The following is a 22,589-nucleotide window of genomic DNA, read 5'->3' as shown; positions in this document are numbered from 1 at the left end:
TTTTCATGGAAACATTTTAGAAAAAGTAATCTTGATCGGCAGCTTCAAGAAAACTCTTGCAACTCAACTACGCGTTAACGAAATCGAGGATGAAGAAACAACAAGTAGAATTTTTGTTAAGACTTCTACCGGGAATTCGACAATATTAAAAAAATGCATTTTGCTTAGAAATCGGTTTGGGAAACCTTCCAAAATGAGCCCCTATTTATAACAAGCCTTGCCCCTATTTTTGTTTCATTTTAGTACAAGCATATTGTTTTATTTTAGTATCCCGTTCAAAATTTAACGTTAAATTTTGAATTTTTTTTAAAGTTTAGGTATCAAAAAAGGAAGTGGGAAATCATCCATCAGAAGAAGAAAAAAGTTGGGGGATTGAATTGAAATTTATAGAAATGTGTTTTGTGAGGGTGAATTATGATCTACGAAGCAGCTTTATTTTGATGGAAATAAAGCAATTGTGATGGGGGCAGCATATTCTTACCTGGAAACTTGGAGGACCAAAAAGTAAAGTTGGAAAATAAATTGAGATAAAAAGATAGCCCAACCAAATATAGTAAATGGAAAAAGAAAACACTTTCAGCTTCCACCCGTCATTTACTACTAATTAATTATCTTGAATTATTTTTTAAAAAAATATTTTAAATTATTTAACAAAATTAACGGAACGATCTCGAAAAGAAAGATTTTGAGAAATAAACGAATTGGGTATTAGGGTAAATTATATAAATGGTCCTAAACTTTTCGAGTGCTTGCATTTGTGTCACTAAAACATTAAAACTCATAATATAGTCATTGAGATTTTAATTCATTTTTGTTAGACTCACTTTCTTTTCCAATTTTGGTTAAGAAAAAATGACGTGACACATTAAAGTTGCATTCTTCTAAAAAAAAACTATTTTTTCTTCTCAATTGACAATCATCGTTATTTTTGTCATCGTTTTATGGTTTCTTTGATTGAAAAGATTATTTAACTCCTCCCCTTTCTCTTCTCTTTCTTTTAGTCGGTTCAAAATTTCAATCTCTTCACGTATTGATCGAAATTAAAAGTTAAAGCTTTTGAATTCTCCGTCGTCAGTCGTCTAATCGTTTTGAGAACGAATTATGTTAATCTTTTGATTAAACAAAAGCTTTCTACCGTTGAACTTGACTGACGATCGCATCACTCATTGAAAACTCGTTAGGGTTGAGATGGCTAATTTTTATTCTCTCTTTTTCTTTATTTGATTTGTTTTGTATGTTGTGTATTGTTTATTGCTATTGGTGGTTATAGATGGTAATGGAACATGATTGATGATGGTGGCTCAGGTTTTGATTGGTCGAGTCATGGATTATGAGTGTGTCTTGTGATTTTGATGGTTGAGACTCGGATTTAAAAACTCATCAATTTTATCTTTATCTGCAATACTATCAAATTAAAACAATAGTTGAATAATTATATTTTTACTAAAAAGCAATAACAAGTAACTCTTAAACTATTATTGTATCAAGAAAGTAACATGAAAATAATATAATATTTTTGGAATAAGAACAAACATTTAAAAAAAAGCAAATACTAAATTAATAAAATTTTAAATATGAAGAGTTAAACTTATTGAATTGTTTTGAGTGGAGCTAAAATGATAAGTTGTATGAGTTTTAAAGTTTAAAAATAATATTATATTAGACATCGTTATTCTTACTAATATTTAAAACTAAATTAAGGGTAAATTGTGCATTTAGTACTTAAACTATCAATTTTGGTATATTTTAGTACCTAAATTTTATTTTATTTTTCAAAACTACACCTGCAGTTTAATTTTTATTTCATTTTAGTACGAACCGATTGTTTTATTTTAGTATTCCATTCAAATTTTAACGTTAATTTTTTAGTTTTTTAAAGTTTAGGTACTAAAACGGACTAAAACTGATAGTTTAGGGACTAAACACATTAATTTTTTAACGGAGTGGTACTAAAATGAAATGAAAAGTAAATGATAGTCATGATTTTGAAAAAATTAAAAGTTTAGGTACTAAACCGGACTAAAATTGATAGTTTAGATACTAAAGGGGTAGTTTACCCCTAAATTAATGATCAAATGATTTAAGATATATTTTACTTCGTAATTTAATTTAAAAAAATACCTTTAAAGATAATGACATTATAGGGGGGAGGGAGGTTGACTTCCAAATATGTAAGATATTGCCAACAATAGTTGTCAAGTATAGCAAAAGTTCTTTGCTGGAATTAGCCTATAAAATTTCTTAACCAGGCCAATACAAACGGCCGTTTCGGCCGATCCGCTTCCAAAGGCAATCATCATCTAGAAATCTCCCATCCAAAACGCTTTGTGTATAAGCTAAGCAAACCACCCCCAAGAAACCTTCTTTCTCCATTCATCTCTCTCTGTGGGTATAAATACCTAAACCCAGTCCTCCTCCATCCTTTCTTCCTTGTTCATATGTGGGTTGTATTGCTGATTCTCGAATTATCATGAGCAACGTTCCCAGATCTTTAACCGACTCTTCTTTGACTCTTTTCAAGCTCGCCATTTCTGCATCTGATCCCTGGCCTTTCTCCCTCGTTTTCTTATAACGTTTTTACTTTGATCTGGTCTCTTTTTGGCAATAACCGTAGAGAAAAGGGGTTCTTTTTTCTTTCGTTGATTGTTGAAGATAGGTATGGGGATCGGAGATAAACACCATGTGAATTTTCACCTTCATCATCATCATCGTCGACATGAGAAGAAGGAGGTGAAAGATATCCCGAAAGGGTGTGTGGCGATCATGGTGGGTCCAGGGGAGGAGCAGCAGCGGTTCGTGATCCCGGTGATTTACATCAACCACCCGCTCTTCATGCAGCTGCTCAAGGTGGCCGAGGAAGAGTATGGATTCCACCAGAAAGGTCCCATCACCATCCCTTGCCACGTGGAGGAGTTTCGCAACGTTCAAGGCATGATCGATAAAGATCGTCTTCGTCGTCATCACCATCACCACCACTACGTCTGGTGTTTTAGGGTTTGAAGAATAGTGTTCGTGTATATTTGATTCCAAAATGATGAATGACATTTGGATTGCCTTTTTTTTTCATTGGTAACGTGAAAACATTAAAAAAAATCAATGGAATCGTATAAATTTGAGGAGAATATTAAAGTTGTGGTGGGAACTCGGAAGGGGCAAAGGGTTTTCCGTAGGAGCCATTTGATTTAGCTAGTGGTGGATGGGCCCTTAATTGAAATGGTAAAAATACAATTCATGTCCTTCAATTAGTTTTTAAAACATTATTATAAATAAATCGTTATTTATTAAATATTAGATAAAACAATATTATATACTAATATAATATTCTTCTGTTTTATTATTTTTTTCTCATATTGATCAAACACATGGTTATAAGAGATAAATATGATCATATATCAAAAAAAAATTAGCTGACCCTTATTCCCATATGTAATGGGGTAAGAGGAGGTAAGATAGTAGGCTACCCGCAACACCAAGTTGAGAGCAGCTTTCATGAGAGACCTCCAAATTATGAAATGCCCTCCGTGGGACTCGATCCCACGACCTCAAGGTTAAAAGCCTTGTGCTCTACCAACTGAGCTGGATTGTCATTTCAAAATATGATCATATATCAAGTTATATAAAATATGGAAAATTACAAAATAATCTTTAAAAATTGATTGATAAATTTAATTGATTTATTTTAATAGGTATAAAAATGTGACATATAAAAGTAAAAAAGATAATAGACTTTTCTGATAATATAATTTATATTGGACAATTTTAAAGTTTAAAAGGACTAATTTAGTGGGATAGAAAGTAATATTTAGGGTGAAAATAACGGGTAAACTATATATTTAGTACTTCAATTATCATTTTTGTTTTGTTTGTCACCCATTCCCCCCCCTAAAATCATATACAACGTTTAATTTTGATTTTATTTTGGTTATCCACCAATAAAAATCAATGATGATGTGAACATGGAGTCGGTTTCCCATTTGATCCCATATATAGTGGATAGTGGGGAATCTATAAATTTTTTTAGGGCACACATATATTAATAATATAAAATTTTTAATACGATCAAATTTCAGGGTGGACAATATAAAACATCAAGGTGGACACACATGCATAAATGAAGAAAACTTTTAGATATAAATAAGAAAATTCGAATTCTATAAAATTTCATCAGCGTACGACCTCCACTGATAGTGGATATTATATGTCGTGATTGACAACTAGTTTTTATTCATGTGAATCGATAAGGGAATCGGACAGCGGACGCTATGACAAAGTTAGCTTGGAACCTCCCGTTTGGACTTCACACTTTCAATGATCCTCCAACTGTCAACCTTCCACGCTGAGACGGATACTGTAGTAAGTAGGTTATTTCTTCTTTCCATTAAAAAAAGTAACGATGATGTTGACATATCAACATAAGATATGTCATGTCATCATTAAGAAATAAAAAAGTATCACATATGTAGTTTTGTTATTTTTTTAACGGTAAGTGACAAAAATATAACTTTAAGTATGATTTTAAACAGGAATAATTAGATGACTAAAGCAAAACGAAAGTGGTAGTTGAGGTATTAAACGTATAGTTTACCCAAAATAATCGATTTATAATTAAGTTAATAATAATGGAATGAGTATTTTATTTTAATTAACATGGATAAACACGGCGTCCCCTCAACCAAATCTAGTTCTAGATTTCCTTTTTGAGAGATGAATTTGAGTGGATGGAAGATGAGAGATTGTTTAGGGTTCCACTTCCAGAGTCTTTGGACTTCGTCTTTCTCTAATCTCTCGGACCCTTTGCGGCTTTGCCTATCGGGGCTTTTACATTTCTGTATTGTGGTGGGCTCTGCTTACCCCAAAAAAAATTCAAATTTCAGCTCTTTGGAACTTGGGATTTTTCGGCGGTTTCATACATGGCCCATCGTATTACTGGGAGAGAATAATAACACAGTAATCCTTGTATCAATAAGGGCCAAGTGATCTTTAGGGCTTGAGCCTTGGAGGGCACTTGTTCTTGAGATTTTGGGAATTTTGCTTTTAGTCCCTTAAATATTTTTAAAAAATAATTAGACCTTTGAAAGTTTTGAATATTTTAGTTTAACCCAAAATTGATTTCCTGAAATTCATCATTGACATGAATATTAGTGTTGATCAGGGATGGACATGGGTCGGGTCGGGTGTTCGGTCAACTCAACCTGAAAATAGACCTCCTCTACCTGAATCCGATTAGATTTGAGTTTTGGGTGACTTCATCAGACCTGAATCTTGACCTGAGTTTTTGATATAAAACCAAACTCGATCTTTCCCGATCCGAAATATGTATACTTATAAAAATTATTAATTGTTTTCAATAAAATGAGGATCTAATTCAAAATAATATAAAGAGGGTATTATTATAATTATTCCTAAATATATAATATATAGTTATATTATTTTTTGGTCGGATCGAATCATGTATTTTACACCCTAAACCCGAACATGAACCCAACCTAAACTTATCCTCTAAAAAATTGACCCAATCCAAATCCTTTTAAAAAAAATCTGACCCAATCAATTTAGGTCAGATCAGACCCCGCCAAATTCAAGTCTCGTGCCCATCCCTAACGTTGATACTCTGATTTGGTATATACGTATCTAATTAAGTGCACAATCTCTGGCTTAAATTTTTTTAAAATCAACTTTGTATGCCCAAAAAAATCTTGCAAAGCACCAACATGCAAGGAAATTTTTTTAGCTGACCCTATTCTCATATGTAATGGGGTGAGGGGGAGGTAAGGTAGTAGGCTGCCCAAACGTCCGGTTGAGAGCAGCTTCCGTGGAAGACCTCCGACAGTCAAAATTATGAATTATCCACCGTGGGACTCGATCCTACGACCACAATATTAAGAGCCTTGCGCTCTACCAATCCAAAAAACTATTGAAAGGTCCTTAAAAACACTTCCTAAACACTAGCAAAAACACACCGAACGAGATCTAAACTAAACAAAACACATAAACCTAAAACACATGTTGAATCTTAGTTTTCAAAAAAAAATCATAGATCTAGAGAAAAATAATATCTTTTATTTATCACCGAAATCATTCGATGAGTTCATTTTTAATATTACAAAGTCAGAAGAAATGGGCCCAAAAGTTTGTTTGTGTATATCGTGTCAAGTCCTATGAACGTATGATTTCATATTTTAAAAATATAAATTTTAGGAGAATTTAAAATTTTTAAAATACACGATTATAATTTAACATTTCAATTCATACATGTACTATAATGGGGGTATAATACAAGAGAACCCCACAAATAAAGCTAATATGGGATTGTGCAGGATGATTGTGGTCCCTTAAGAAAGGGGAAAGAGTTAAGGCCCATGTCCCAACCACATGGTTCCCCCATCCCAAAATGCAATTATGTACATTAATTATATACTCCTACCGGAAATACGATGCAGTTTTGCCATCTTTGACTACAAATAAAATAACTGACATCTCTGAGTTCGAAGGAGTAAAGTAGCTAAGGCTTTTTGCTTCCTTGGCGGTGGTAGCTTGGAATTTGTTTAATAAAAACAAACAGAACCCCAAAGGGTCAATTGAGGAGGTCCATACTTGGGTTGCTCGGTGCTAAAGAAACATGTCTCCCATCAAGCATTATGACATACGACGATAGATTCAGAAATTTAAGAATATTTGTTTAAAATTTTAATTTTATTTTTTAAAAATTAATGGATATACAAACTTCTTTTATTTTTCTTTTTACTTAACATATTAAATTAAATTTAATTATTTTTTCTATAAAATAAGATGCACTTGACCCATAACGGATTTAGGATATCCACCCCTAATTACACGCAACAAATGCAAGGGAGAAACCCATTTTTCTCGACATTACAAGATATTAAAAAGGATAAAATGTACCTTTATATTTTTTAAAATATTGTGTTAAGATTGTATTATTTACGAAAAAGGATAAAATATAATTTTATCATTTTATAATTTAAAACTTTAAAGTCCAAATAAATTTCTATCGATTGTAAGAAAATATCATAACTGTACCATCTTTAAAATAATTAGGATAATCTATTTGGTGATCACTAATTTTTTAGGGTATTTATAATTTGGTCGTCAAAATTTTAATATTTATATTATAATCACTAAAATTTTAATTTGTTACCAGTACTATAATTGTCGTTAAGAAATGCTAACTGACATGTTAAGTCATATTTCCCAAAAAAAAATTACTCTATTATTTTCAATCGACATACATAAAGGTCGTTTTTTATTTAACGAGCAATCGTCCGTTAATCCCAATGGTAAATAGGCTTTGTTTGACCAAAATATTAATATAATTTGATTTCAAGTTGATCTGGTGATTGACAGTGGTGGATCAAAAAGTATTAACTTTTATTTTTCATTGAGATTTGAGAATTTTGAAAGATTTTCTTACGAGTTTGAACCATATAAAATAAAATAAAAAAAAACATAAAAAAAACAACATAAATCTTTTCAATTTGCCACTATTAAGTGTAGAATCACTTGAAACTAAATCGTGTTAATCTCACGGACAGATGAAACCTTCCCATCGATGAAAGGGGTTGTGACCACCAAACCAAGTTTCATTCCATTGGGATGACCCCTTTGAATCAAACAATAAAACAAACTACCCTAAATCCGAGCTTCAATATACTAAATTGGAAGTGGAAAAGACATTATTCATAATAGGCTTAATTATAAAACAAGTGTCCAAATTAGACTACTTTTACCTATTAGGTGCCCAAACTTATTTTTGATTCATCCATATGCATAATTTTACAAACTTTATCATTTTAGGTGTATTGGCAGTAACGACCGCTAAATTTCATCGCTAAGTGACACATAACCTATTATGGTGATTTTAAAAAATTTATTTAAAATAAAAAATAAAAGTGTATATTAAAAAACCCAATAAATCTCAAAAAATTAAAAAAAACCTCAAAATATTGAAAATTTTAATTTCAATCCACAAACCCACGTCAATAGTCACTGGTTGAGTCAATCGAACCTCCACTAGAACTTCCACCCCATGACAAGTCAAACTTGACGATAACGTTGCATCTCCGACGAAGAAAACGAAAAAATTGTGACACCCAAATTTGCGACATCTAGCGATATAACGACGTGCCTGATGACAAGGAAGCCGACAAAGGAGATGACAAGGGCGACATCGACAATGGCTTATGTGGTACAACGAAGATTAGGGTTATGGTTAGAGTTAGGGATTTGAGATTTTTAGTGATTTATGGGATTTTTTTTTACAATTTTAGAGAAAATAGATTTTTCATAAATATAATAATTTTTATTTAAATAAAAAATTAAAATTTCAAAATTACTAGAACTTAACAAGTATCACTTAACGAAATTTTAATGGTTGTTACGATGTGGACACTTAAAATGATAACGTTTGTAACGTTAAATACCTCGATGAAAGAAAAAAGCTTGTGCATCTATTTTATTTAGTTATTTTTTTAATTAAGCCATAAGAATAAGCAATTTAGAAGAACAATAAAAATTGAAAAGATGAAAATTTTAAATATAAAAATTAATTTAATTGTTTTTAATTATATTTAAATTAATGCATTGTATACATTTTAAGGTGAAAAACATTATTATATCGAATTATGTTAGTATTTTGTTTAACATTTAAAATTTGTTACTTATTTATAATAACATTTTAATTAAGTAATCGGTTAGTAATATTTTAAAAATAATTTATTTATAATAAAAACATAATTAAACCGCATGAGATATATTTTACCCTCTCATATTATTGTCAAAAGCTTTGTTAAAAAAATAAATAATATATTATTTTAATAAAAGAAAAATCTCTTTATGATTTTTTTTCTTGTTCTATTGCAACTTGCATGTGAGGGAGGACAGCCTCTTCCAGCTGTCTCTGTCTCCAACCTAAAAATTTAAAATGATATTATTTTAATTTTTAATTTTATAAATTTGAATTTATTCAAATAAAAGATATTTTGGTCTACAAGAAATGACCTCCTTTTCATCCAAAGTAGGTCCCGCGTACATCACCTCGTATCTCCTCTCGTCTCGTCACATCCACACTCACTACATACTGTCTTGACTTAAACGCGCCAATTCAGTGCGGTTCAACACATCGCACCCTTCGATCACTCGCCGCATGGGCGTGTGGTATAGGCATAGTTGTTGGTGCATCACGTCTTCTTTAAACTTTCGAATTAAATATGAAAAACTGTACTATTTTAATATTATTTAAGTAAGATTTTGAATTTTAGTTATTATATATATATAGAAAATATCAGTTTAGGGATTTATTGATTAAAAATTGATCTAAATTAATTAGGAAAAAATCTTAAATTCGAGAAGACAGAAAAAAGAAAAAAAACTTTAATAAAAAAACGCTTTAATTAAATAAAAATTAATTAGGAAAAAGTTTTAAAATATCACTTGCGTTGGCAATCGAAAAATCAACCCGTGACAGTTGGCCGTCCATCTCCAACCTCCGGCGACCACCACGACCGTCAGTCATCGTTAGTTTTCAACCGCCGGCATGCAAAAATTCCTCTGCAAAAAAGTCCCGATCGTCTTCTTCCTCTTTGCCCGACTGTGGCATGTCAGTTTTAGATTTTAATTTTCCAATGGTTAAATGACCTTATAACTCCCGTTACTTGTGTGTTTTTCGAAAGACTAAATTCCATAGGAACCCCCATAAATTCTCACATTTAAATTTTGGACAAAAGCATGTGCGTGTTTTGATAGGCATGGCTAAATTACACTACCCACCCCCATACTTGTATTTTAATTTAAATGATCAAATTTCATAAAAACGCCACATAGTTTCTTCCATTTATATTTTAGACAATCGTATGTTTATGTTTTAAAATACATGGCTAAATTACACTACCCACTCCCATACTTTTGCTTTAATTAAATGGTCAAATTTCATGAAAACCACCACACTTTCCCTTGTTTAGATTTTAGACTTCTAGGTTTTAAATCTTCTATAAGTTTTAATTTTTTTTATTTTGCTAATTAATTTTAAACTTTTTCTTCAATTATAAATAATATTGTTAGTATTTTAATTTATTTATTTACTTTTAACTCGATGTTAATAAAGTTGAATCTTAAAACTTTTGTAATAGTTTGTTTTAATAAATGACCATCAATTATTATAAAAAAAAATAACTAATTCTTATTAGTATTAGTTTTTGTTTTAATATTAATTGGATATTAATTGTGATCATATAATATTAATTTTTATACGTATTTGACTTGCTATAAATATTGACCATTCATGTCGATTTAATATTAATTTTTTCATTAATCTTAAATTAATGCATATTAGCGATTATGGATGATGAGTGGAAAATTAAGACGTAAATTGCAATCTTAATGAAGATGACAAAATAAATGACCTAAATATTGAAACTTATATCAAAGAAGACTGATTATTTATATTTTCATCATTGTTTTTTATATACTTTTTATTATTTTGAATTAGATACTATTTTTTACTTTATTGCATTTTGGTCTTAGCTAATATGCTTATTCGGTATAAGTTTCAGTATTTGAGTAATTTAACCATTCAAAATTAAAATCTAAAACTAACATGTTACAGTCGTGCAAAAAGGAAAAAGACGATTGAGACTTTTCTGTAGAGGAATTTTTGCGTTCCGGCGGTTGGAAACTAACTATGATTGATGGTCGCGGTTTTTGCTGGAGGTTGGAGACTAACGACCGACGATCACGGGTTGATTTTTCGAAAGGCCAACGCAAATGAAAAAAACTGAAAACAGTCGTGGGTTGAAGGCTGCTGCTCATTCGCGATGGAGACGGGACAACGTCGATCTGGGTGACGATGAACTGGCGACGACACTGCTAGATTTGTTGTCAACTATTTTCTGGCGAGACTCACTCTGACGGTGATGGTGTTGATGGCCACCTTCAACCCTTAAATAATTTAAAAAACCTAATTCTAAAAAAATAATTATTACATTTTAGTAAAAAATCATTATTAAATTATAATTATATTAAAAGTAAAATTAATTTTTAATTAACGGTTAATTTTATTTAGATCATTATATATATTTTTTATATTTATATAACAAGGACAAATTTATATATAGTATATTTCAATACGTCATTTTAATGATACATTATTATACTCGAAATGTAGTATAAAATGTCAATTTTGACCCGAAAAATTTGCAGTCAAATTTGATCGGTACATTTTGATTATAAAATGTCCGAATCAAAAACACAAAATTAATTAAAATTTGAATCTATCAAATTATCTTAATAATTAAATGAAATATTATATTTTTTAGAAATGTCAATAATTAAATGAAATATTATAAACAGATAATATATTATATTTATTTCAAAATATTATAAAAATATCATATAATAAAAAGATGATTTACACATTTTACCCTATAAAATACGAACAAAATGTAACAAAGAGTGAAATAAATAAAAGGGTAAAGTATAGTAATGGTCACTGAACATTTCTGAAGCTTGCATTTAGGTCTCTCAACTTTTAAAACTTATAATACAGTCCCCTAACATTTATTCCGTTTACAATTAGGTCCCTCAACTTAAACCACGGTTAGAAATTTAGGGTAACGGTCATTGAACTTTTCATGCACTTGAATTTAGGTCTCCCAACTTTTAAAACTTGTAAAATAGTCCTCAATTTCATTCTAAACCCCAATTTCCGAAGTAATTCAATTTCATTCTAAATCCTAAATTCAAAAATAATTCAATTAAATTTTAAATCCCAAATTCTAAAATACTTCAATTTAAGGTTTAGAATGTAATTGAATTATTTTGGAATTTAGGGTTTAGAATGAAATTAAGGTGTTTTGAAATTTTGAACATGAATTTACTATTTGACAATATTTATTTCAATGTAAATTTGAGGTTTGTTTAACTATTTATATCAATTTTGAATAACAATATGCATTGATTAAACATCCCGAATAGCAAAATGGAAGCACTCTATTCGGTATTTCAACTTCCCATAAACTCTGCTCATTTCTTCAACTTTTGACTATATGAAATTCGGAACACTCATTTGGAGCATTATGATTTAAGTACCACTATGTTCTTGCATGCTATTTTTTTTATCAGATTTGAGTACCTAACCCTTCAGTGCTTTACAGTGCGATCATTTATGATTCACCTGAATTTGCTCATACAGTGATCATTTATGATTTAGTAGAATCAATGGTTTAGAATGAAATTGAATTACTTTGGAAATTGGGGTTTATAATGAAATTAAGGACTATTTTACAAGTTTTAAAAGTTGAGAGACCTAAATTCAAGTGTCTGAAAAGTTTAATGACCGATTATATAATTTACCCTAATTTTCTAAAATTGGTTTAAGTTGGGAGACCATATAGTAAACGGAATAAATATTAGGGGATTGTATTGCAAGTTTAAAAAGTTGGGGGACCTAAATGAAAGCGTCAGAAATATTCAGTGACCATTACTCTACTTTACCCTAAATAAAATTTCAATTCGACATAAAGGTTAAAAGGCTTTATGGGCAAATGGTGATATCGAAAACTTAAGTTTAGCATTATAGAGAGCAAATCAAAGTTCAATCAAATCACAGCCCTCTTTTTCTCTGACTCCATTAATGAAATTGAACCCAAAAAAAAAAATGTTGACTTGGTTTGTTAAGCTTCAAAGGTAATTATCACATGGGGGTGGCTGTTAGCGAATATTGGGTGGGTGCCCAAATCCTGTCCCTTGTTGTTTTCCAAGTGGCAAAATACGGTGTTTTTTCTTCTTCTAATCTTTGCATGCAGAAAACGATAGGCTGGGCACAATAATGACATGCTGCTGAATCAGAATAGAGAAAAAGGAATGCTTTTTACTATTTTGTCGACTACTGTGGTGCGAATGTTGGAAGCATGGGAGCATAGCAAAGGCCGAGAATGGCGGCAAACCCATAACCGAGCACTACAGTCCACGCCTATACACATCACCTAGTCATTTAAGACTCGTATTGATTTGCCAAAGGATTTATAAGCTGCTGGTGTCTCCTTTCTAGAGAGAAACGGGAGAAAAAAAATAATCTTCGGCTTTAAGGTCCTTATGTTCTTTGACAGAGTTTTGCGAGTTTTAGGGGAGATTCGTGGTTTCTTTGATGAAAAAAGCGGTTTCCTAAAAGGGTAAAGTGAGTTCTTTATGAGCGTTGCAGCCAAAGAGGGTTTGAGTAGGCATTAAAGCTGTTGGTTTTGGTATCTTTGAAGATGATGATGGGTCACTACGATAATCATCACCGTCCGTTTCCATCATTTGGAGATAGTGATGGTCCCATGGGAAATGACAACAGGGCTAAGACGAGTAATATGTACCATGTTTTAGCTAGCAGTAGTGATTATGGTTCTGGTGCTGCTGCGGCTACTGTTGGTAATGGCGGTGCAGTTGGTTTGAGGATTCTACAGCCTTTTGACATTTCATCCACTTCATCGTCTACTGCTCACACCGCCATCAAATCCCCAGGTAGAAATTTCATAGCTTTTTTTCCCTCTTTTTTCTAAAAGTTGTCTGTTTGACTGAGGCAAACAATGGGGGATGCTTGATTTGTGTTGTGACAGGAGAGATGGCGGCATGTTTAGAGTTTCCTTTTACATTCTCACAAAGGAAGGAGCTTGAGAGACAAGTCATGATATTCAAATACATGATGGCTTCCGTTCCTGTGCCTGTAGATCTCCTTCTTCCCTCGGTTCCAGTTGCTTCCCACTCTGCCTGTAATCTCCATTCTATTTACCTTGTCTTTTTGTTCATCAATTTTTACGTCATCTTTAATTATATCCACTTGGTTTTGTTTTTTCTTTGGTGTGTGGGCAGTGGGTGGTGGTGCTCTGAATCTAAGGCTGGCAGGTAGTGGGGATGTTGAGCCAGGGAGGTGCAAGAGAACAGACGGGAAAAAATGGCGGTGCTCGAGAGATGTGGCGCCTAACCACAAGTACTGTGAGCGCCACCTGCATAGAGGTCGTCCCCGTTCAAGAAAGCATGTGGAACTTCCTAATAAGAGGACACGTCACACCCATGGTCAAGCTCTTCCTTCATCTTCCTCCGCCGTTCTCACCAAGATTGCTTCTCCGCCTCTAGCTCAGCCCCCTCGCCAGAATCAGACCACTTGGTTTCTTGATAAGCCACATGAAAAAGCTGCAACCTTTTGGCCTCTCACCTCTGTTTCTTCCTACAAGGAACCCAGGTGAGTAAAACAAATACATTTGTGTTTTTTAAGTATCAAGCTGTACTTCTTTTTAATCAATTTGAGCTATGTTTTTGTAGGATTTCAGACTGGACTATGAATGAACTCATTCCCCTGGCTGACCAGCAGTGGCATCAGCTCATGCAAATAGGGTTAGCTTCCGATGGTTCCATGACCGATGCCAACAACTCCTTCGTTCTGGGCCAAAATTATGCTGCAGGAGATCAACAACCGAACAGTTTCCCTTGGTTTCTCAATTCTGAAATAGAGAAGTCCGGTGAAAGTACACCTAGAGGCTTCATCGATGCTTGGTCTACTGGTGTATCAGGTGACAGCTCTGGAGCCGAAGCCTCTGTTTCCAGTAACGGAAAACTCTCTCTTTCCTCACTTTCCCTGTCAATGGGAATCAATAACATCACGGATAACGAGTTGGGAGTGTGCCAGTATGACGAGGACCATGAATACGCTTCCATATCACGGCTTTCAAGCTGGTTTACACCTGGCTCCACCACGCCCGGAGGCCCACTGGCCGAGGTTTTAAGGCCGAGCTCCGCCACCAAAAGCAGCTCTAACCTATCTTCTCCCGTCACTGGGAATGGAAATTCTTGTAGCCCACCGGTGACAGCAGTGTCTTCACCGTCTGGTGTTTTACAAAGAACTCCTGCTTCAATGTCTGATAGCATCGGTAGTAGCAGCCCAACACTGGTTAGTTCGAGTGTCAAACCCGAGATCAGTTTGATGCTGGCTTAAAGGAAATAACCACCACCCCTTGTTTGAAATGAACCTAAATTTTACTACAATTTTTTTACTTTTTGTATGGTCTTAATCACTTGTGTTGGTTTATGACATATCCTCACTTGGTTTTTCAGTTCAAGAATTGAAGCTTTTAATAACTTATTATAGTGAGATACGGTAAGTAATTTGATATCAAGCAAGCCTAAAATTCGAGTTTTTTTATTTATAAAATGGATTCATGTACCGATGTATAATTTGTTTAATGATTTTGGTGTTTAATTTTTTTGAATGATTAAAGTGTTTAGCGTTAAAAATTATTATAATTTTAAGTGTATGTATCATAGTTTTCATTAATTTTTTATGTTAAGTGAGACGTATTACATTTCAATAATTTTTATTTTATAAAAAAATAAAAATATTAGTATAAAAATATCTTAATTTCTTTTAAATTATATAAAAAAATCAATACCTAAAAATTCTAAAGTCGTGACATTAAGCTGTTGTCCTCATTTTTGTAGGTCACGACCACCGTCGCCAATATAATTTATGTCATTTTTTTAGTCATACGTGGTCATATTTGACGTGGATTAATCGTTGGGATTACGATTTTTAATTTAGGGTTCACGGGTACAAAACGTTTGATTGTTGGTTAGTCGTGATTTTATAGTGTTATTGATCGTCGGGGGGAGTTGAGATAGGGTAGAGTTTCGTTGAAGGTAAAAGATAGCGATCGACATGAATTTATGGTTGAAATGAATGTTTTCAAAATTTTAAGGTTATTTTGAAATTTTTATGTTTTTAAATATAGTTTTAATATTTTTTTAAATTTTAAATAATTTTTTTAAAATTACCTTAAAGTGACACGTATAAGAAAAATTAATGATTTTTACAGACAAAATACCTTAAATGATAACGTTTGTAACGTCAAATACCTCAATCATTAAAAAAATCTATTCAATAAAGCGTTATAATTTGGCGTTTATAATCAAACCCATGTAAAATTCTACCGTCTTTACCCGACTAATTGAGTTAAATCTAATCAGTTGATAATATTTTATCAATTAAATGAGTATAATATAATATAACTACAAATTGATATAATTATTAGGTAAATCATATGGGTCATCGTATTATTATCTTTCTTATATTTTAATCATCTTATTATGCTAGGTAAAACTTTCGAGATAATGTTTTGGAAAAAATTAATTTACGAGATAAATCACTCCTAAGATTAATTGCTCAAATAAGGTGAAATCCACAGTGTTGGTCGTAGGTCGCCATGCCTTCCGGGCGACCTACTAGGTCGCCATGTCTTCCTGGCGAGCTACAAGAGATTGCATGTGCCATGCACGTCCCAACACGCTGAGCATCCGAGGCTATCCGACCGAGGCCATCCGAACGAGCTATGCGAGAGCATCCGAGGGCAACCGAGCGAGCTATGCGAGGGAATCCGAGGGAAGCCGAGCGAGGGTAGGTTTCCCGGAGTGCATGGCGACCTACAAGGTGCATGTGTCATGCAACACGTTCATTCTCTCTGTTTGAGCAAGGGTAGGTCACCCGGAGTGCATGGCGACCTACGGCAAACACTGTGGATTTCACCCTATTTGAGCAATTAATATTGGGAGTGCATTAACTCGTGAATTAATTTCTTTCAGAACATTATCTCGAAAGTTTTGCCTATTATGCTATCTGCTAAATATTTTTAGGATGGTCATCCAAGCAATAAAATTATTTAAATAAATACTTTTATAATATAGGTAAATTACACTAATTATTATTGAATTTTACTCTATCTTATTTCACTCATTATTCTTTGGATACGTTCAATTTTCTCATTGAATTTAACATAATTATCATTTTTGGTCACTCGGTCGTTTTCTCACTAAACATCACTATAAATGAGCTGTGTATAGATGCAAAACGACGTCGTTTTAATGAAAATTTTATTTTTTAAGACGACGTCATTTTAATGCTGTTAAATATTTAACAGATGACCAAAAATGCTAATTATGCTAAATTTAGTGAGGAAATAAACTGATTTAAAGTAAAGCGAGTGAAATAGATATAGAAAGTTCAGGGATGAGTGATGTAATATACCCTTTATAATATCCAAAGTTAAATGGAAAATAAATGGAGTTCCAGTGTTAAGATGCAAGTCCTGGATCTTTCAGGAAACACAAGGAAGCCCAAATGTATTGTCAGTGACGACAAGTCCAGGTGATGGGTCTAGAACTTCCACACCCTTCGGGATCCCTCTCCATGTTTCACCTTCGTTCTTCTCTTGAAGCAAAGCCACTCTCTCCATCTATATATATTCATCTTTCTCCTTCCCCTCTCCTCAGTTCAGTCACAGTCATCGGATGAACAGCAACTCTCTTCTCACTGTCATTTAAGATACACATTTCTCAGATCTCTAAATCTGTCATGGCAATGGCTTCGACTTTGTCTTGCTCATCTTCACCACTGGTATCAAACAGAGCCACTCTTCCTTCTTACGCTAAACCCATGATGCCGTTCTACGTATCATTTCCGTCCAATAATTTTCACGGCAATCGGAAGGCTGTCGTAAGGGCACATGCTGCCGGCGATCAGAACAAAGATTCGTCGGTGGACGTGCACGTTAACAAGGATAACAAAGGCCAAGGGACAGCCGTCGAGAAGAGGCCTAAACGGTTGGTTATGGACATCTCTCCATTCGGTGAGTAATTTTCAGCTTTCTCTTGACCTAGTGCGGTTCTTTTATTCAATAGTATAGTATTATGACATGATCCGGTGATGATAGGTTTGTTGGACCCGTTGTCACCGATGAGGTCAATGCGTCAAATGCTGGACACGATGGACCGGTTGTTCGAGGATAGCATGGCGTTTCCGACCTCCGGACGAAGAGGAGGAGAGGTGCGTGCACCTTGGGACATCAGAGACGATGAACATGAGATCAAGATGCGATTCGACATGCCGGGGATGGCGAAAGACGACGTTAAGGTCTACGTTGAGGAAGATGTTCTGGTTATAAAGGGAGAGCAGAAGAAGGAAGAGAGCCACGATGATTGGACTAACAGCAACTACAGTTCATATGATACTCGTCTCCAATTACCCGACAACTGCGATAAGGATAAAATCAAGGCGGAGCTGAAAAATGGAGTGCTCTTCATCTCCATTCCCAAGACCAAAGTTGAACGCAAAGTTATTGATGTAGAAATTCAGTAAAAACGCTAGAAGTTGTATTTTGTTCAGAACATGAAAGACACTGTAATTTCTTAGTTGCATAACAAGGCTTTTACTTTCATAACTTGGCATTTACATATACATATACATACAGTTACTCATTTAGTTCCAATATGGATTCGAGCTTTGGCTTCCAACATCTTGGAGACGAACTCCCGTTTCTTTTATCGAGCCCTGCAGTGATGACCTCTGCTACTGATATCTGCTTACTCAACAACTTCTGAAGCTCTTGCTTTGTGATTACAACTTTTATTCTCTTAACACCACCGGCCCGCCGTGTATCAGCCACGAACGATAGCAAATCATCAGCTTTGAACTCTAAAGTCTTCCCATCCGCCCTCACAGCCCGAACAACTTTCTGCTTGGACTCGCGCTCCACGCCTCGCAGACAGCAACCTTCGCTCGGTCTAAGAAGATTCCAACAATTACCCATATTTGTTTCAAAATTTAGAGCCGATAAGACAGTATGGGACTTCGAGACACCCTTTATATATTATAAATTTAAGTAGGCAGAAACAAAACAAATAATGGGTTTGTTTTGCCGCATTGAGTGGAGTAGCAGAAAGCTACATATACATCGAGGAAAGCACCTTAAATATACAGATTTGGTGTGGCGGTATCTTCCTTATTTTATCTAAAAGAAATGGGTTTTGTGAAGTTGTCAACCAAGCATGCGAATAGGGTCGGTTAGTGGATGGCGCTTTGGCATTACTCAGATCATTCATTTCCTTTTGGCTCTCTGTTTACATGTTGGAGCCTAATGGTGTATCTAAAAATATCAATTTTACCATATTTTTAAAACAAAGGGTCGTTTTTTATATCTATACACGTACAAAGTAGTGTAAAAAATATCTGTTAATAGATCGAGAATGCAGCCTCTGTTGTACGTTGCGTTGATGTATTGATGGTGTTAAAATGAAGCATAATTAGGTACATGATTAAGACTATATTTGCCATTATATTATATTCCATTAGATCAAACCCTTGAATATTTATCCATTTAAAGATTCCTTTTCCATTTTTAACTCCTAATAACTACTACAACTTAACTGAACAATCAAACAAATCTTATTGCTTTAGGTGTCCGTAGGTAAAATACTACTGGCCTTCCACTGGGCGATGTCATCATAAGTTTGAGACAAAGGGAAAGGGCATTAGAAATATCTGGTCAGACTGTCCCAGTTTTCTAATCTGAAATGGTTGACATTTGTCCTTGGACCATGTCCAACTAACCTACCTGACATACTAACTAGGGGCACCATTTACCCTAGAAACCCAACCGTATAAGTTTGGGAATGCTCATTGAATCCTCCTTTTTTATACTTCAGAGACAGTAGAGATAAGAGCTACCCGTCACGTCTCGGTGATAGGATTATATAATAATCTTTTTAAATTTAAATATCATATCTTTTCATTTTAGTAACTATCTTTATTCTCCATTAAGCTAAATTATAATTATAAAGTTGTCTCCTTTGGTGAAGTTCAATGGACCATCTATCTTTTACTTTTCTAATGTACCCCTTCAGTTCTCATCTCGGCCCAGTTGGAGCCGCCTTAAGCGCCCTCGGATACCGACTTTGTTGCTAATGGGCTGTTAAAGATTCTATTCACATAACAAATATATTTAAACTCCTAAACAGAGCATTCTTGAATTCACACATGCAGTTTAAATTTAGTACCAATACAAACAGAACTTGAAATTTGATTACTTTTAATGTAATATTCTAAATCCTGTTAAAATTAAGGACTAGTATACATTGAGTTGGGTCGGGTCATGTTAGATCTTTGATCGATCCGATCTAAACATTTTAGACTTTCATCTTCACTTATTTGAAATTTAATTTGATTTTTTAAGATAAAAAGTTAATTTGATTCAATTCAACACAAATCAATTTTTTAAAACTGCTGTTTTCTGGTCTCCCGCTCAATGGCATGCATCTGCTTTTTCCAGGAATTTGGTGGCGGGGTTCGCTCATCCATGGAGAAGAGTACACTGGCCAAAGCTAACCAAAAGGTTCAGACCACGACGCTGCCAAAGGGGGCACCACAATTTTAAGGGCTGCACTGCTTTGAGACCCTGGTGACGTTGGAAAATCTACTTCATGTTAGCTCCTTCATGAAGAGATTGATGGATGTTGTCAAGATGATGTTTGCTCCTTTTTCATGTTTACTTTATGGCATGTTTATGGAATACAGGTTTGAGATGATATTTCCAACACAGATTGAAAATATTGTGTTGGTTCATTCAGCCATTGCTTTGCTTAAATTTTACCTAGAAAAAGCAAAAGCATGTTGTAATGATGTGCTACTGCAGCACACAATCAAGCTAGCCTGCAAATCAAACATGGACATTGTATTTCTACTTGCTTATGAATCAACTATAAAGCACACACTTCTGGGGAAATCTTGTTTAAAACATACATGATAGTTTTTTGTCGGATGCCTAATCAAACTCGATCGAAGTAACTGATCATAGCAGATAAATAGTTATGCGCCGCTGGTTCAGCGGCTCTCATGTGAGAATTCCAGGATTCTCACAAGAATCCACTTCCCATTTCAGTCGGCCTATTCTGTATTCCCTGTCACCGGAAAAGAATGGGAACTGAGCCACAAAGAATTAGAAAAAGGAAAGTTATGGCAAGGTTATAATGTTCAGTATCAGACCAGACAATTTCAGGGAAGTTTAATTACCTTCCTTGTCCATTAAACAACCATGGTCCCTTTCGTAGAACACTCTTCTATGATTGCGGATTATGCAAGCATGGTGTCCCGCTTCGGTATAAACTCATTATCCCAAAACAAGTACCTCTCCATCTTTGCTGTTGCACTTTCGAATACAGTTTTGGCCCGACCAGTCTAATAAATCCATGTATTTATAAAAGATTAGCTTATCAAACATAATGTATCCATAATATGTCTCCATTATCAAACATAATGTATCCATGTATACATAAATGCAAGGAACAAAGCGAGAAAGGGATTGATGCTCAGGCCAGTGCTCTCAATCTGTCATTTGAGGTTTGTTTTCTGATTGCTCAGCACATTTCTTATATACAAAATTGGCCCAACACGTTTATATGTACTAATTCAAGTAAGATGTCACTCATAAGAAGTTGTTTTAGTTTAAATTGGGTCATGAAACTTGCAAGATCGCATGTTTGCTGTCTCTTGCAGAGGCTCTTGTACAATGCCATACATGGAAACTATGCATGAAGTTTCAGATTTTATAAAGAAAACTCTCAACCTAGTGAATTGCACATGCACAGCTCGTGCATGAGACCGAAACCGGCGCTGATGCCACACTAACCTCTTGAAGACACATGATTCGTTCGACTACCGTACCTACCGGTCAGTAGAAGCAAACTGAAGTAGCCGCATCACGTGCGGAACGGAGAGTAATTCCCGTCCCGGTATCGGCAAGTAATCTCTTCAATCTTTAGTGCACAGTGAAGTTCATAATCATCCCCAACTGGTACCTGCCTTGGGTGTGAATCTTTAAGTCAACTAATTCATTTGAACTAATCAAAGTGGAACCAGCAGTTTCTGTAATAGATCCTTAAGTCAACTTAATGGACAAGAAAATGTGAGTTGTCTACTTGCCCGTTGCCATATGCAACGGAAGAAGTACTCTTAAGTCCAGTCGTTGTCTAAATAATTGAAAATAATTCAAGTAACCCATGATCCATATTGACGTTATCTCATTTAATTTCGTAATATTATCATACAATAGTACTACAAGATAATAATAATAATAATAATAACAACAACAATAATAATAATAATATTTGAAAATATAAAGTAGTTACTTATAATTTTTTATACGTTTTAAAACTTTTTTTTTTGAATTTTGAATTAATTATGACATCGTATATAAGATAAAATAGTATAATATTAGCAATTAGGTATAAATGAAGTGTCATGTTAACGGATAATATTGATCGTTAGTTAATTAACGTCTATGTTAATTGTTTCATCCAAACCTAACCTTTTTGAAAAAGTTGACTGATTAATATTATAAATGAATGAAAAAAAAAAAGCAAGGACCAAGCTGAAAAGAGAGGAAAAGGTGAAGGGTGAAACCTAAATTAAACCATTTTAAAATGCCAGTTGTATATAGGTGAAGCAATCGAATTAAAAGAGAAAAAAAGGGCAAATGTTGAGGGCGAAACTTAAATTAACATTTTTTTTAATGCAAGTTGTGTTTAAGGGTGCAATTGAATAATAAAGGAATAATGGTCTAACTGGAAAAAAGGTAAAGGTTAAGGATGAGATTCAAATTAAGCCCTTTGTTAAATGCAAGTTGAGTTTGTCTTTATGGTTATGACGTCACAGCATGACGTTTAGACCTTGTCCTATTGCTGATGCCATAATGGTATTCCACGTTTTCACAAAT

At 33.9% G+C, this 22,589-nt stretch overlaps 3 protein-coding genes across 3 annotated transcripts; all 3 read left to right on the top strand.

Moving 5' to 3' along the window:
- Positions 1–2,455: 2,455 nt before the first annotated feature.
- On the top strand, positions 2,456–3,059 carry LOC120199756 (auxin-responsive protein SAUR32-like). The gene is made up of 3 exons (XM_039200767.1): positions 2,456–2,546; positions 2,602–2,610; positions 2,672–3,059. Exons 1-3 carry the CDS (start codon positions 2,471–2,473, stop codon positions 2,998–3,000), a joined length of 414 nt encoding a protein of 137 aa, XP_039056698.1. The 5' UTR covers positions 2,456–2,470; the 3' UTR covers positions 3,001–3,059.
- A 9,651-nt stretch (positions 3,060–12,710) lies between these two features.
- LOC120199678 (growth-regulating factor 7-like) lies at positions 12,711–15,139 on the top strand. The gene is given in 7 exon segments (XM_039200698.1): positions 12,711–12,737; positions 13,233–13,518; positions 13,614–13,766; positions 13,867–14,236; positions 14,317–14,977; positions 14,979–15,007; positions 15,106–15,139. Coding segments are annotated over 7 exon segments (1,560 nt in total).
- A 2,080-nt stretch (positions 15,140–17,219) lies between these two features.
- LOC120199755 (small heat shock protein, chloroplastic-like) lies at positions 17,220–18,178 on the top strand. The gene is made up of 2 exons (XM_039200766.1): positions 17,220–17,669; positions 17,754–18,178. Exons 1-2 carry the CDS (start codon positions 17,396–17,398, stop codon positions 18,176–18,178), a joined length of 699 nt encoding a protein of 232 aa, XP_039056697.1. The 5' UTR covers positions 17,220–17,395.
- The last annotated feature ends 4,411 nt before the right edge of the window (positions 18,179–22,589 follow it).

This window comes from Hibiscus syriacus, unplaced genomic scaffold, assembly GCF_006381635.1.
Source record: "Hibiscus syriacus cultivar Baekdansim isolate YM2019G1 unplaced genomic scaffold, ASM638163v2 tig00005465_pilon, whole genome shotgun sequence".
Classification (NCBI taxonomy): domain Eukaryota; kingdom Viridiplantae; phylum Streptophyta; class Magnoliopsida; order Malvales; family Malvaceae; genus Hibiscus; species Hibiscus syriacus.
This window is presented reverse-complemented; position numbering and strand designations above follow the sequence as displayed.

Bases quoted from the DNA above. Each gene is read 5' to 3' on its own strand.
- LOC120199756 (XM_039200767.1), top strand. From the start codon at position 2,471: ATGAGCAACGTTCCCAGATCTTTAACCGACTCTTCTTTGACTCTTTTC.
- LOC120199755 (XM_039200766.1), top strand. From the start codon at position 17,396: ATGGCAATGGCTTCGACTTTGTCTTGCTCATCTTCACCACTGGTATCA. The intron at 17,670-17,753 runs GTGAGTAATTTT...CGGTGATGATAG, and splicing joins TATGGACATCTCTCCATTCG to GTTTGTTGGACCCGTTGTCA.